Below are 17,726 nucleotides of genomic sequence, written 5' to 3'. Positions count from 1 at the left end.
ATCCTAATCTATAATTTCTTAAAGATACGTGGTCTATTTTCCTTATATAAAAAATATACAAATTAAAAAAATTTTAAATGCTCCATCTTCCGGGAACTTATTATATATTATTATAAAAATTGTTTAATATATATAATTAATTTTTTAATTATACGAATCTTTATGCAATAGTTAATTTTGTAATACATCTTTTTGAAAAATTTGTTCTTTTACAAATAGTGATTATTTTAATGGTTGAGCAGTCTAATTTAATGGTTGTTAAAGGAAATGATTTTAATCAAGACATCATCAACAAAAGCTCTCAGAAAAATTAAAATATTTGATTGACACTATCCTACCTTAATCAATAATATAAAAAATTTAATATGAATATTAACAAATAATTATTGTTTGTTTAAATATTGTATGCATATTATAAAAAAATTCCTACTAGTAAAGTATTCTTATTCCTTTTTGTTTTTAGCTCAGAATAAATATAAAAAATTTAATAGACAAATCAATCCAAATATATTTCTTTATTATTTAAATTGCCTCCATGTCCATATATATATAATATTTATATAAATATGATTCAAAATAAATATTTGATATATAAATAAATATATTAATTTAATGTCTGAATAATTCTTTATAAGTTATTTTTTTACAAATACAATTTCTATTTATTATTTCAAAAGTAATATCTAATTAAATGTATTAAAAAAGAACATGTATACTATTAGCTATACTATATCTATAAAATAACAATATAAAAAAAGCTACGAAAACCAAAAATATTATAGCTTAAAAAAAGAAAAGGAAGGGATAATACTATTCATATTAAGTCGGATGGGACTTTAATTTTAATCGATATTCTTTAATGAACATAATAACTCTTTCCCAATTCGCCTGTAATTAAACTTCAATTATTTTAAATATTTTTGGGGCTTGAGACCCGAATGAACAACATGTCAGATTACAGAAATGAAAAAAAGTCAGATCTTGAATTTCCCAACTTCAAAAATAGAGCTAGTCGGGCAAGATGATCGATGCAAGTGTAATCCCAAGCACGTACAGCTTGATTCAAAGGATGAAGGTCGTCATCTAATTTGATTGTCAAGGCTGAGGCTGGAGAATTCGAGAGAAGTTATTAATGGCTCTCAAGGTTCTATATATAATTCATATAGGTAGTATTTCTCTTGAAAGGTGACAATGAAGGTGATAATAAAAAATCCTAAGTTACCATTAAATTAATAAATTAGCAATAGGATTTGCATAAGTGGGGTTATTCGCATAAACATCTCCTCAGGATAAACTTTTTTGTCTACAAGAATTAGAATAAGTATTATTAGGGGTTTTCCATCTCCAAAGGTCTAAGGCTGAAACTTGATGAGTCAAAAATCCCACGTGACCCCTAGACTTCTGTTGATTTTAACAAAAAACCAATATACCGAAGGATATTGTTGACGACTTCAATCTATACGAATTTAGGATTAAGAAAGGGTTCGAGAGCAATTTTTAGGGTGGAATTTTATATTAACAGTATATTGATATGAATGAAAATTGGGAACGAGCGAAATGCATGCAAATTTTAAAAAAAATTAATTGTTTTTAATTAGATTAAAAAAAAAGGTTTGACGTGATTAAAGGATTTCTTTCAAAGCGATTAAATTTTGTGATAAAATTATTGCAAAAATTAATCTGCATTCCACTGCTGTCAACAAAGAACCGAGATAGGTAAAACTCCTCTCTCCGTCAATGATCATTAGTTGTAGGGATATAGTCAAAATGAGAGAAATTGACATTTTTTAGGTTTAGAGATGAGCCTGTAACCAGGTGTTAGTGGATTTACAACTGTTGACATTTTAATTATTTCTTGTAAGCCGCTACCAATATTTAAGATGCGCAATTAGGGTTAATTTCATCAATGATAAAGCATAATACCTTGGCAAAATAATGGTGATTTCCCGTGCCACATGCTTTGCCTGAAGAGGATAGTACCTATATTAAATTTTAAGGAAAATTTGATTTATACAATTTAAAACATAGTGATAAATCATTGATTAATTATATAAGTACACAAGTTTTCTTATATTTCCATAGATATTATGATAGATAGCCCATGGTTCTTATATGTTTTCGTACTATACCCTTTGATCTTACTCCATTTTCTATGATTTCACAAATATTAATTGTACCTGTGAAAAAAAGGGAATGAAATCCAATAATGGTTTAGCAAAATTAAAAAGTTTTACGATACATTAAACAATATAAAATTATTATGAAATAGTGTAATAAATTTTGAATAAATAAAATAACTTTAAATATTAGACATATTAAATTGTGCTTATCAAAAAAAAATTAATTAGATATAAATTTATTTTTTTAAGGTAAAATATAAATGATAAAATAGAAAGTGCTAGTAATTTAAATATATAATTAGGCAATAGGGAATGGGAGTATAATAAACACATCTTTTTCATATGCATGAGCTATCTATCATACTTAACCCTTGAGTGATATAACGTCTTAATATTATATAATGACCTGAGTTTTTTTCAGGACCCTCCTATCCTAAATTATGTCTCAGCATAATTTCATTGATATTTTTTTAGATATTAACGTTTTATTTTAGCTAGGGTGTTCTAAACTCAATATTGGTTTTTTTTCAAAAAAATTAAGATTAAATAATAAATTTTTTTAAAATGTTTTAAATAAATGGTATCATATAAGTGGTTTCCAATTCATATTATCCTGCCTGAATGGGTTGGTATTTCTTGAAACTTATATTCATATTAACATCCTATCAATAATATAAAAAAATAATCTTTTAAAGTTATCATTAATACATAAAAGATTAATGATTGTATAATAATAAAAAATAAAGTAAGATTTTTACGTTATGAAACATGAAACGTAACATTCTTTTATCAAAACAGGAACGCAAAAATTCCCTGTTCAAAAACCGCGGTTCAAAATATTAGTAACAGTTTGATACTCTCTTTTTTTAAACGGTAAGGCTATTGTTCAAAAATTTTAGGTTCAGTTCGAAACTCTCTGGGTATTTAGTTTTAATATCAAAAATATTAAATGTAATAGTAAGTAGAAAATTTTTCAGTTTTATTTTGATTACACAAAAAAAAATCAAAATTTATATATATATTAATTTATTTAAAATTATCAAAGTTTATCAGCAAAATTTGGGTGAGATATTAATAGTAGTTTTAAAATTAGCGTGAGCTATACTACACACAGTCACTGGCATTATTATTTTCCACCTTACCACTCAAGGGTTATCTATGGTTATTCCTAGAAAAAAACATAATTTTTTTTAAAAAAATAATTATATACATACTTGAATGCTCAAACGCCTTCTTCCGAGTGCTGTCCCACAGATTGTTATTATTTTCAATAAAAAATGTTGACTGGAAGTAACAATTAACATAAGATATTTCTATACATAGTATTATAAAGATATAAAGCATTAGTTATCAAATATTTTTATTTATTTTGTAATTAATACTTATATATTCAAATTTAAAAAATATTTAAAAAAAATAAAATAAACATTAATTTGATATCAATGAGGTGATAATTTTTTTTTTCTTTCAAATATTATATTCCAAGATCCTATATAGATAATATAAATAATGCTTATTTTGAAGTTGGTTTGTGGTTATGCTTATGATATCTTGATATTGAATATGAAAAAAAATATAAAATATTGGAAAAACAAAGAATAGATTGTAAAATTAGTATTTTATGGATGTGCAAAAATACTGATACTAGAGTCCTGTAGGTCAGAGCAAAATCATCAAAAAAGTAGTCATCCATCGAGCCCATAACCCGAAAAATATATATGTTATATTCTTTCCTTTTTTTCACTTAATAAATTTTAAAACAAATCAAGAAGATAGGAAATATTTATACAGTAAAATTTTCTTATAATATTTTGTTTGTAATAAATAGAACAAATATCATAAAATTGATTATCAACTTGATTATTTAAATTTAATGTATAACACTTTAAAATTGATGATTAATTTGAGTTTGAAAGTTTTTCCCTTACATACTCTAATTTTTTAAAATTCAGGCTATAGGCAAGCTCGGGTCAAAAAAAATCCATTTTGCAGGTACCTACCAATAATTCTCTAAAGTGTTAAGTGAAAAATAATTTTTCCTAGGAAATTACTTTTCGTGATTCCTGTGAAAATATGTTTTTTTAACTTTTAATGCAAACTGCTAGATTCTTAAAGTTTAAATATTAATTCTATAAAAAAAATTAAATAGGATTGAGCAAGGGTTTACAAAAATATTTTAAAAAATCAATCACATCAGAATAAATAGATTTCTGCCTGTCACTTTCAAATTTATTTAACCAATAGCAAGAAGTTAAGTATGGCAAGATTTTACTGTATTTGGATACATTTTTAAAATTTGACAAATAACAGCCACTAACAAAATAATTCAATTTTTAACTATACACGCCTCCAATAAATTTCTCAACATAAATGATATATAGTAGGTAGTCGATTTGTAAGAAAAAAAGTAAAACTTGAGAAATAAAAGTATCAAATTCCGCATTCAGTTTAGCAGTAGTGCACTTTTAGGTTGAACCTCTTCTCCATCCACCTCTGAATCCACGATTTCTACCACGTCTCATCCCACCTCTCATATTTCCACCCCTGGGGCTAAAATTGTCGAGACGTTTTAGTCGATTGTTGCCAGTTCGCATTAATACAGAGTTATTACTAAATTAAAAAAGTGATTAAAATCAGAGTTTGAAATGCTACTTCAAAAATAAAAATCTTTAAATTTTTTTTATGTCTTTAAATTTTTCTAAGTAAATTTTTAATGATTGAAATCACAATGTTTTTCAAAAATAAATCATCATTTTTTTGCTATCTGCTACAGACTTTTTTTGCTCAAAATTTTGGGTAAAATAAATTTTTTTAAAATATTTTTATCAAACTCTGGGTTTAGAGTCTATAGGTGCGATTTGTTTTATGTAACTGTTATTATGCAAAAAAATGAATGATACCTTCGATTATTAAGGAGTGAGGTTATATTAATGTCGGATTCGGATGCAGCCATCTGTATATTCATTGGTCGCCCTTTATAATAAATAATTAATCATGATTTTTTGATATAAATAAAATTTCATAATAGAATAAGAATAAGTCTTAAAAAAATATGGCTTATTTGAGCATGCATTCATTTTTACATTAAATATCTGTTTCCATGCAGATATTTTTTAATAAACCAATGGTAAATTAGCAATATTGGATTGTTTAAGGTACATTAGAAATCTATCATGTGTTATTAAAATATTTGCTCATTTATAATATTTTTTGGTTAATCCAAAGATAACTGCTAAGGCCTCTTTTCAATGATTGAATAATGTACCTCCTAATTCTAAAAATTTTGAAAAGAATAATATTTTCCTTTTTTCAGAAGCATCTACATTAGGTACAATATTGTTGGTTGTTTAATCATACCAAAATAGATTCCTAGCTAATTTTGTACTTTAATTTAGGGCCATTCCACGTCAAATCGATCACGATTCGACTGACCCCTTTTAAAATTGTTAAAAAATTTTGGAATTATTTAGAAGGGTACATAAATGAGAAAGCCGTTTATTTTAGCTCTCTAGCACACATGGTTCTCGAGATATAAGGGCTCATAGGTACAAAAAAGAGCCACTTTGGAATCTGTAAAATTTTTAAAAAGCTTATATCTCAAGAACTATTTATAGTAAAATGATATATAATATATCATATTGTAGGTAAAAAAAATCTCTAAAAGGCTATCAAAAAATAATAAAAATTGGCGCCAATTTGAATCTTTAACTTCCGGTTTATCTATAATGCTTTACCTGTATTTTTAAGCAAAAAAGGGAGTTTGTTTTCGAAATTTTTTTATTGCTTTTTATTTAGACACCTTTTATAAATATATATACGATGTCAAAACTTTGGCGACGCTATCGACTCCAAAAATTTAAAAAAATAATAGATGGCGCTTTATGAAATGACGGATTTTGGTTAAAATTTTGCTGCAAACTTATCAATAAACGAATATTTTCACTTTTTATACTAAAAATATTTTAAATTTCTATTAAATATACTAAATAAATTGAGGGGCAGTGTGGGTAAATGCCCATTAGACACTTAATAATGTAATATATTTCCAATAATAAAATCTTTCGTATAATTTTTTTATTATTCATTCATATTAATAATATAGAAATAGAAATAGACAATCATATTCATTCCATAATTAAAAAATTTGTGAAATATTATATTTAATATTTGCGATTGAATAAAATTTTGTTTCAATTTTATCCTGAGAAATTGGATAAAAAGCATGAAATTTTTGCGTCCCTGGTATAGTACGGGCTTTGTCGAATCTCTCTTTTAAAATTATTTGTTCTTTCTCATATTCATCTTCCATAATATAGGAGATGGGTACCACTACTGCCAACAAATACACAATTCTCGGGACGAAGATCACAAAATTTAGAGAAGCCAATTTTAATATTTGAATGAATATCTTTAAATTTAAGATATAGCTCTCGTAAATTAATTAAAATTAATCTTTTTTGGACTTGAATCTTTTCACTGTTCTTTATTATGGTTACAAAATCCCTTTTCCCAGGCATCGATCTACTATATTGATCATTGTTATAAAAAGATTTGACAATATCAACGGTGGCGGCATCTATTGTTTTGCTGGGTTTAGGATTAGCTGTTGAAAAAAAACCCTTTTCTTTTATTGAACCTTTAGATTTTATCGCCATATGATATGAAATATTGAATTCTTCTATAATTCTTCTTACTGTCCAATTTGATGGTAATAATCTATATTTGTTTGTTATCGAAAGCTGTGGGAAATTGATTTTTAAGGTATCGAGAATTTCATCGAATTTTTCATCATTTGATGAAGATAATGGTATAATTTTAGTCGCTAAAACTTTTTTCACGCTAGATATTTTTTTCTTTGGCTATTTCTTTTCACGTAAATGTTTTATTTTAATGGGAGATTCCCCAATTGATTGTAGGGATATATTAATGTTTTCAATTGCCTCTTGATTAACTATATGAGGAGGAGAATCAATATCATTGTCATTATAAGGAAGCTTTGCTAATTTTTGTCGGCATGAAGAGCATATTAGCATATTTAAATTGATTGGTAAATTTTTTTTGGTCATCCAAGGTTGAATCTTTCTTAGATTCTTGCGATAATATGCATGTTTTTGTAAATTAAATGGGTTACAACATCTTGATATTTTAATATTTGGCATATCCATCTTTTGTATAGAATAAAATTTTATTTAATTTGAACCTAGAATATGGCTTGTTTAAAATTAATCTGATCGGAAAAAAAATTATATTAAACAGAAAGAGAGATTGTTTTAAACTTTTAATTTTTTAAAATATTATTATCGTAAAATATAATCGATAATATGTCTAATATAAATTCTTTTTTAATGCAGCTGTTATACATTACCGTGCCAAAAAGCCATTCGCTATTATAGTAGTAAAGCAGAGATCTAAAATATGTAAAAAAAATTAAGGATGGTGGGGGGGGGGGCAGAACTGGAAAATTTTATCGCATTTCTTATAAACTTATAAATATTTTTATTTTTAGAAATAATATTTTTTTAAACATTAGCGCCATCTATTTTTTTTTACGATTTTTGATAAAAATGTATATTTTGGAAGAGTCGATAGCGTCGCCAAGGTTTTGACATCATACATATATTTATAAAAGGTGTCTAAATAAAAAGGAATAAAAAAATTTCGAAAACAAACTCCCTTTATAGCTTAAAAATACAGGTAAAGCATTATAGGTAAACCGGAAGTTAAAGACTCAAATTGGCTCCAATTTTTATTTTATTTTGATAGTCCTTTAGAGATTTTTTTTACCTACAATATGATATATTATATTATTTTTTACTATAAATAGTTCTTGAGATATAAGCATTTTAAAAATTTTACAGATTCCAAATTGGCTCTTTTTTGTACCTATAAGCCCCTATATCTCAAGAATAAGGTGTGTTAGCGAGCTAAAATAAACGGCTTTCTCTATTATTTCCCCTTCTAAATAATTCCAGAAATTTTTAACAATTTTAAAAGTGGTCGGTCGAAAATGGGCCTTTTTTGATCGATTTGACATGGAATGGCCCTTTATTAAAGCTCATTTTGACGTTCCACTCAAACTCCACACCTTTTTTGGTAAGATTAAATAATGAAGCCACAACCTAAAATAATTTATAAACTGAAGGTAAATTTATCGTGCTTATGATGGATTCAACATCAGTCTTAGTTTCAGGATGGCATAACTCCATAAACCTTTTAATATTTTATGTCAAATGTTTTAATCCTTGATCATTAGTTCAATGTTTGAACTAGGTTAAAAAATTTTCTCCCGAATTGCATGGAAGACCTTTATCTCTAATAAGTTTAAAACATTCTTCCAATTGGAAATTATGTTGCTTCATGGTAATACCCATAATTAGTAAATCATCTATATAAAGTGGATGTGAACTATTGACATTGGGTTAGCTGAAAACATTGATCTAATATTGATTGAGGAATGAGTATAGGGATGTTTATTGTCAGGGGAGTGGAGATATCGATTATCAGTCTTCACAAATTCAAATTAGCTGTTTAGGGCTTTAACTAAAATACCATGCCAAGATGTACTAGAAGGAGCTTTTATAATTTCAGTAAGCGGCAAAATATCTATAAAAGTGATAATCAATAATATTTGTAATTTAAGAGATTAGATCTATTGTTAATGAAGGACAACATTGAATCCATATAAAGAAATGGAATGTTGGTGGAAAGGTGACAAATCATGATGCTGGTAAATATAACATTAACATAAAAAGTGAGACAAAAGGAGTTTCATTCATATAGTATTAACAATGAGTTAAGAAAACATTTCATTCAATTTAACCAAAACCTTTATATACTTTAGCCTACTATATATGTTAAGCTTATTTTCTAGCAAATTACATTGATAATTTATTTAAACCCAATTTTCTTAGTCACATTAATATTTTTATGTGAGATTTTTAAAATTATTTTATGGCTACTATAGAATACTAGCTTATAATATTTTATTTATATAGCGGAGTTTAAAATTGTTTCAATTATTTCATTTATAATATTTAACATAAACTATTTTATACTTTAACCTACCATATATATTATACTTATCTTCTATAGCATATTGCATTGACAATTTATTCATTTTTTGCATCAATATTGGATATTAATTTTATATATTTTTAAAAATTACAAGGTTATAATAAAATTAATTTGCAAGATTATTCCAGGATACAAAATATTTCCTATTTTATTATATTGATCCTATTAGAAATCCCAAAAAAACAATGATGTGTTTAGGTTATGAATATCTGGTCAATTTATTAACCTAAAATACAGAAATTGTAGGGGCAGAGAAAAGCTCTCTTTATAGATGTTGCTCAGAACAAAATATTCACAAAATATAAAAATTTATATTATTCAATACAACATTATCATTTATAAATCTAGACAATCATAGTTCTTCAGAACAAATATTAATAAATAATCATAGTGATATAATTGTGTCTAAAATTAATTTTTGTATTATATAAAAGGTGCTTATTCATATGAATTTATTGTATTATAAATTTTTCATATTACATATCAATTTATTGTTGATATATTGTATTGGGAATTAATATGTTGTTTATTGTTAAAGTGTGAGTAATATTTGTATTAAATTATTAATAAATTTTTTTTATTCAGAAGGGAAGAATGATATAAAAGAAAAGAAGAAAAATATAATTATTTTAGATTAATATTTCTGTTTAAAATTGTGAAATAGAATTATGTTTTACTCAATATATTGAAGTAGTGTGTGTTTCAACCGCATTGCTATTGGGTCATTCCATGTCAAATCAATCACTTTTCGGCCGACCCCTTTCGATTTTGATGAAAAATCGTAGGCTGGTTATATATGTTCCCATTAGATTAGAAATAAAATTTTAGCGGATGAGCAACTATATTAGCGGAGATATTCGGGGTTAAAGGTCTAAAAAACGTCTTTTTTTGCTTTTTACTGATGTTAAATAACTAGTTTTTAATTTTAAACTAAATATGATCAAATATTGAATATAATATCAATAGCTAAGTTAATAATTTATGATTATGGCAAAAACATCAAAATTAATTTTTGATAAAATATGGGTCATCTTATGGTCAGTTGAAAACTTGAAATTAATATTTCGAAATGTATATGATCTCCGATTTTTAATTTTTTTAAGAAATATTATCCGCTTACTATTTTTTTAATAATTTCTTCAACAATTAGCATGGCTGGATATTTATTTTAAAAAATATTGCGATTTTTATACTTTAAAAAAAATAGATGGCGCTATATATAATAGTTTTAATATGTTAAAATTCATTTTTTTATTGATTAAAAATATTTTAATGTATATATATCATACTAAATCGATTACAATGTCCATTATATATATTTATTTGTAATTCAGATCATAAATTTTTAAAATCTTCACAAATTTAGCCTAATTAAGATAGTTTATAAATTAATTAAATCTTACTTCATCTAAAGGAACACAAAGCCTGGCTAGCTTGTGAGATTTCTTCAGGAGATAATATATATGTTCGACCGGTGGGAGTAGAAGGATTGACCAGCGAAAGAATATGAGATTTAGGTAACACTAAAATATCATCTTTCAGGGGAAATTTAAATGAGGCTGAAGGTCCACAAGGGTATAAAAATCGGATTTTTACTTCTTCATTTGTATCATATTTATCGATTATATATCCTAACCACCATTTATCATCATATACACATGTTACATATCCATTAATATTTTTAAATATAATTTTTTCATTTAAAAACGAAACTTGTTTTATATTATATTTTTTAGAATTTGAATATATTTTGGTTTTTAGTCTATTTTGATCAATGGGAATAACCACGTGAATTTTTAAGGTCCCATGTATGGGCAGTGCAGAATTAAATCTTTTGCGAAGGGCTAACTCCCCTTTGATATATTCTTGATTGGATATATATTCAAATTGAATTCCATTAATATTTTCTTTAGCATAATTATATAATTCTAATGGGGTTAGGATTTGATTTTTATTTGGCCTTTGAAGACTAGCTCTGGCAACTAATCTTTTGACAGTTCCCCCGATACCGTCACATGCATTTTTGCCGTGAGCAGTGGCAAAGAAATGCTATTCGGCAGGAATATTAAAATCGTATTTATGAAGGCATATGTTCAGAAAATTTTTGCGATTCTTGTATTGAGACGCGGCTCCATCTGAAAAATATATTATTTTTTCTGATTTAGAATTAAATTTGGCTGTTAAGAAATTAAGAAATTTTTTTTGGTAAAGGTGGACTGCACTAGTATTATGGTTTAATGATTCGGATATAATAACAAAATTTATATTTTTTAAATCTTCTCCAGATTTATAATATGCTACAAATGGATGTATAGTGGCCTGCACGTTGTTCCAATGAAATCCCTGAACTTCATCTTGTAAAATGAAGGAATAATTTTCAGAATAATCTAGAATTGTTAAAAATTCCCCATCTTTTAAATTTTCTTTGGAATTCTTCAAAAATAAACTTTGTTGTTTAGCTATAAACGAGTGACGCAGTAAAATTTGAACTTTTTCTAATAAATAATCGATGAAATCATCAACGGACTTTATAATAGTTTCAAGATTTGTTCTATCCACCGTGATCCATTGTTTAAACGTGACATATTCTATACGATTTCTCTGAAACAATTGGTATAATTGTCCCTTAAGAGATTCTATACCAGGGCATTGATCACAATTTGTTAAATAACATTTTGGCTGAGATGGATTACAAATAATTTGCGCCAATAGATAGTTGTAAGAATTTATACAGTAATCTTCTCCTGCTGTAATTTCAACTATTACATTTGTCATTAATTTCACATTCTGATGAATAGCGCAGACACAAACAGTGTGTGTGCCACTAGCTCCAACTAAAATACAGTTTTTTGGTCTAAGTTCGGCAAATTTAGAGAATCCAATTGATATATTTGGGTATTCTTCCTTAAACATCTTGAATATTTCTTTAAGATTATTTAATATAAGTCTTTTTTGAACTGGTTCTTTCTCGCCTTTAACAGATACACAATCTTTTATTCCTGGCATGAGTCGGCTTATTTCATCAGAACTATAAAAATCCTTGACGAGTTTAAATGTTTTTTCGTTTAGTGTCTTTCCTGCCTTATGTTTTGGAAATGAAAGAATTCCACTTTCTTTTACCATCATTTTAGATTTTCTTGCCATGTATGATGTTACGTTGAATTCCTTTTGAATTTTATTTACACTCCATCCTTGAGGCAAAATTGTAAGAATTTGATATTGTTGATTTTTTTGATAATTTATCAAAGTTATCCTTTAATATAATAAGAATTTCCTCTTTCATTGGACTATCAATCTCGGAATCAGATATTTCTAAAACCTTACTCTTTATTGCTTTTTCAATCTTTTGAATTTTATTTTTAGGATATTTTTTCTCCATTAAACGTTTTCTTTTAATTGGTGATTCTCCAATATTGTGTAATGTTTCATTAATCGATTCAAAGGCATCCTGATTATGGGTTATTGGGGATATAAATTCTTCGGGAATATGTGGACCAATTTTACTTAACTGGTATCGGCACGAATTACATATTTTTTGTTGAAGATATAAATGATTATTTATATTAAGCATCCATGGAAGAACTGATCTTAAATTTTTTTTAAAATTTTTATGATTAACTTTATTCAGTGGATTGCAACATTTTATCTTATCTTTTAAGGGTTTCATTTAAAAAAATTTATTTATTTTTAAATGACAAGTAAAAATATTTATATGTAAAAGATATGAATCGGTGTTTGTGAAAAAATATTAAAGAAATCAATTTGTATTTTTAGCAACTGTGATTTATTGATTAAATTCGCTAATTAATTTTGCTAATCAGTTTATTTTTAATAATTTTAAGAAAAGATAAAAACAGCTGACTTACTTTTATTAATTTTTTCAGTGTTAAACATATGCTCAAAATTCAAAGACTTTGATCAAAAATTTTATAGAGAATGCTCAAATTCATTTGATACCCAAAATTTTATAACTAGTTAATTTTTTGTTAATTATATCGCTTAAAATTTTTTTAAAAATCTTTGAAATTTTCTGGTTAATGACAATTTTATAACATTCTTGGTCTTGATGGGTATGACTTAGTCTGGAGTGGGGGTGGGGGGTAGGCCGGGTAATTATATGATTTTCGATTTTTCCCTTAATAATTTTCCTGCACTCCTTTAATCCTGCTTTTTTGTTCGCATGTTAGTCGGATTTTTTAATTATTTTTAATTTACATTGAAATATTAAAAAAATTATTAAAAATTTTTATCCTGCGAATATCTCAAGGGAATAAGGTTTACAAAGTTATATAATCTAATTTTATGATATATTATACATTAAAATATTTTTAATCAATAAAAAAATAAATTTTAACATATTAAAACTATTATATATAGCGCCATCTATTTTTTTTAAAGTATAAAAATCGCAATATTTTTTAAAATAAATATCCAGCCATGCAAATTGTTGAAGAAATTATTAAAAAAATAGTAAACGGATAATATTTCTTAAAAAAATTAAAAATCGGAGATCATATACATTTCGAAATATTAATTTCAAGTTTTCAACTGACCATAAGATGACCCATATTTTATAAAAAATTAATTTTGATGTTTTTGTCATAATCATAAATTATTAACTTAGCTATTGGTATTAGATTCAATATTTGATCATATTTAGTTTTAAATTAAAAACTAATTATTTGACATCAGTAAAAAGCAAAAAAAGACGTTTTTTGGACCTTTAACCCCGATTATCTCGGCTAATATAGTTGCTAATGCGCTAAAATTTTGTTTATAATCTAATGGGAACATATATAACCAGTCTACAACTTTTTATCGAAATTGAAAGGGGTCGGCCGAAAATCTTGATTTTTTTGCTCATTTGACATGGAATAACCCTATTAGTATTTGTGAAAACTCAGAAAATCTATTAATTTATTGTCGAATTAGCCAATAAAGTAAAAAAAATAAAGAAAACAAAAGGTTGCATAATGGTAACAATTTATTTTATATTTTCAATATACACCAATACCAAGGTTAAAGCCTACTATACCACTTCAATGTGATTAAATATAATTGTTTGCAATCATTTTCAAAATATTTTATATTCAATTTCATTAGAACCTCAGATAGGGTTAAGGCCAGTCTTGTTTATAACAGGAGGTAAATTATGCCAATAATTTATTTTATACTTTCAAGATTCATCAATACAAGAGATATGATGTAATATACCAGCACCAGTTCAATGTAATTATATTTAATTGCACTTAACTGGCATATTGGGCTCTAGCCTTGGCATTAATATTTCTTGAAAATATATAATAAATTCCCTAATTTAAATCAGTATCTACTATAATTATTTGGTAATATTTGTTCTGAAAAAATGAAATAACAGATAAATGTTTTATTTTGTACATTTACAATTGGGTATATGTTGTTTTATAATATCAACATAAATTAAAGAAAACTTTGCTCTGCCCCCACAATTATTTTGACATTTTAGGCAAATAAAATTTTCACCATTCTTTTTGATTAAATATTCATAACCTGAATAGTGATTTTTTGGTAAAATTTATTATTTAATCTTTATTTTTTTTGTAAATGTATAGAATTATTTTCAAATTCACTGATAAATTATGTTATTTTCTAAAAATTATTTTAAATTAAATTTTTTCTTTTAATTACCTGATGTACATAATCCATTATTCAAGTCACTGAAGCTAGGGGAAATTTTTAATATCATTTTTTTAAAAAATAAAAATTTTCACAATTCTTTAATTTTACATTAAAAATGGAGTATATTATTAAAAACTTCAAAAAAGTGTATGCTATTACATGCTACTAAGTTAGAACTATTAAATCAAATACTAAAAAAATCAACTTATTTGAATAAACATAATATATAAACAAAGATAATATTGATATATATAATTTTAAAGAAACGCTATCATTTAAAAATTTAATTAATTTACTTAAATTTGACATTTTTAATATTAAGAAATTCACATATATATATATATAAATGAGAGGAAGATTTTCTTCCAATTCTGGGGGCTCACATTAAGATCCCTCCATAAACGTTCAATATGTTGAGTATGGGCTGATATATCATTTGGGTCTATAAAGTTTCTGTTGTGATTAACCGAGTAATGATCATATCTATTTTCATTAAGATTGTTAGGAATATTATTATATTTAAAGATTTATCAATAATTTACACTTTTCATTTGTCCTTCATTATTGTTGAATCAGTATGAACGTGCTTACTGATTATACTCAGAAGGGTCTCTTTATCTCTTTTTTTCAGTATCGTCAACAAAAAAATTTCCACCATTTTTTGATATCACACCTACAACCCAAATGGCATTTGATTTTAAAATCCTCTCTGTGTTATTTTTCCTTTTAAAAATATGGGATTCATCTATTTCGATCACATGCCCATGGTCCCCTATTTTTTCAAAAGAAATGGCTTGTGCATGGCAGCAAATTTTTCTAAATATTGCATACCAACTTATCGACAAATTTTAGATATATTTTACCATTTTCCAATAGTTAATAGATGAATATGAAGATTAATATTTTCAAATATAGTGCGTAATTAATAAAATTAAATTAATACAATATTAAACCCTTCCATATAGAATAGGCGCTTGAACATGGTGAGAATTTTACGTTATAAGATGCTGCATTTTTTCACATTTTCATGCTATTATAACAACATGTGTGATTTATAAGAAGGTCATGATCTTTTAAAAAGCCATAGTTCTTGTATATGAAAATGATCTAGGTAAAATTTATGTAATCCATAAAAAGTGGAAAAAAATATTTGTTAAATTTAAAAAAATATTATATATATGCAATTCTTAACTTAATGAAACTTTGAATTATTATTACATCAAAAAATTTCTACCTATAGCCACATAATCGCATATTAATTATTTCTTCATAAAATATATATTTAAAAAATAAATTTAAAAAATTCTCCTAGTTTCTGTGACTTACCTATTATTAATGTATAAAAAAATAAGCTCATTTTATTTCTTTAATCAAATATAATCAATTATTTGTGAGGCCAGGCTATATTTTATATGTAGGAATTTATTACAGCATGTTATTTCCTTTAGTATATATTGCCTGATAATTAAAAAAATATACTGCAACCCATTATATTTTTTTGTTTAATTTTCCCAGCCCAGCTTGACCCATGGCATTGACTTTGCAGATCTCTGATCTGAAAATTGGTATCAACAAAATATTGAATCAATATTTAGTAATCAGTGCAGAAACAACTAATATTCTATATTATTTAAATTTTAACAACATAAAATCATATAATAAAATTTTGAAATTAAAAATTGTATTGAAATGTATGTAAAGTTTAAAAAAATATATTTTTTTTAAATTATGTTTTACCATCTAAGGGAATGTTGTTATACTTTTTGATAGCTTGTAAGCCATCAAGTTTTTTTTCAAATATAACGTTTGCAGTTTGAAGAGACCTACCAGTCTTGTCATAATGAACAGAAGCACTTAATACTGGTCCAAATTCACCAAAAAGTTCCTGTAATTTTTTTAAAAAATATTCATAATGTAAACATGATTCTATAGATATTAAATACTTGAATATCAGAATCAGTGACACCAAAATCCAAATTTGATATCAATAATTTTCCTGTCCCTCCGAAGGAATTAGCTCCAGATAAAAAAACATTCGGTTGACTAACTTTTCTTTTCGGATATGTATTTTTTGATGTTTGCAATTTGCCGTTCATAGATCTGTTAGACACCTATATAAATATATATATAACATGTATTCATATAAATATATTACATTTTTTCTAGGATTATTGAGAAATCTTCTATTTCCTCTACCCCTACCTCTTCCTCTAAATCTTTTGGCGTTAATAATATCATCTAGGGACATATCAATTTTGTTAGCCATTTTATAAATAACAATGTTTACAATCTATCACAAAAAGAATTAACGTATGTATTTGCCCCCTCTCACGTGACCAATGACAGTTAATAAATCATAATTAATTTGCTTCTAAAGTATTATTACTGCGAGGTTAATATTATAGAGACGATAGAATTAGTGTTTCTTGTGATCCTCAATCAGAATGAATTATTAAGAATTCAATACTCTTCATGATAAAACCAGAAGTGTGTTGCTTTGAAGTGAAAGATTCTAAACAAACACTCCTGCTAATTTTTTAAATTTCTAACCCCCATTTCAACTTTTATGGAAAGGCCGAGCCCCTGCAAAAAACTTTATATAGTGTTAAATTTGAACCAGTTTTTCCTTTATTTTATTATTTTTATAAATATTAAAAAAATTTATATAGTCAATATATTTTTATTTTCTTTTTATATTTTTTTAAGCTGCAGATTGAAGAGAAAAGTGTGATTAACAGTCGACCGTGATGATAGGTTTTTAAAAAAAATTTTTACCTTATGTTAGTGGCGTCAATCGGGCGGACTGGCCAGTAAACCTAGTGGTAAAAGGTCCCACAGGGCCTCATAGTTTTTTAATATTAGGGCCCTTTAGAA

General features: G+C 25.8%; 1 protein-coding gene across 3 annotated transcripts; it reads right to left on the bottom strand.

Moving 5' to 3' along the window:
• Positions 1-809: 809 nt before the first annotated feature.
• LOC135929423 (THO complex subunit 4-like) lies at positions 810-17,141 on the bottom strand. Of its 3 annotated transcripts, XM_065465993.1 has the most exons (8): positions 17,008-17,141; positions 16,796-16,963; positions 16,590-16,737; positions 5,021-5,093; positions 4,535-4,730; positions 3,335-3,433; positions 1,924-1,980; positions 810-1,865 (listed from the first exon to the last, which is right to left on the bottom strand). In XM_065465993.1, the coding sequence occupies exons 1-5, from the start codon at positions 17,116-17,118 to the stop codon at positions 4,586-4,588; spliced, it is 645 nt and encodes a 214-aa protein (XP_065322065.1). In that variant the 5' UTR covers positions 17,119-17,141; the 3' UTR covers positions 810-1,865; positions 1,924-1,980; positions 3,335-3,433; positions 4,535-4,585. The 3 variants fall into 3 exon arrangements, with proteins under 3 accessions (XP_065322065.1, XP_065322064.1, XP_065322063.1); XM_065465992.1 differs by having other exon boundaries at positions 810-1,980; XM_065465991.1 differs by lacking the exons at positions 810-1,865; positions 1,924-1,980; positions 3,335-3,433 and adding an exon at positions 3,535-3,670.
• Positions 17,142-17,726: the final 585 nt, after the last annotated feature.

Source organism: Gordionus sp. m RMFG-2023, chromosome 5 (assembly GCF_954871325.1).
Source record: "Gordionus sp. m RMFG-2023 chromosome 5, tfGorSpeb1-WG-v2, whole genome shotgun sequence".
In the NCBI taxonomy this organism is placed as follows: domain Eukaryota; kingdom Metazoa; phylum Nematomorpha; class Gordioida; order Chordodea; family Parachordodidae; genus Gordionus; species Gordionus sp. m RMFG-2023.
The sequence above is the reverse complement of the archived record's forward strand: the minus strand, read 5'-3'. Positions and strand labels throughout refer to the sequence as shown.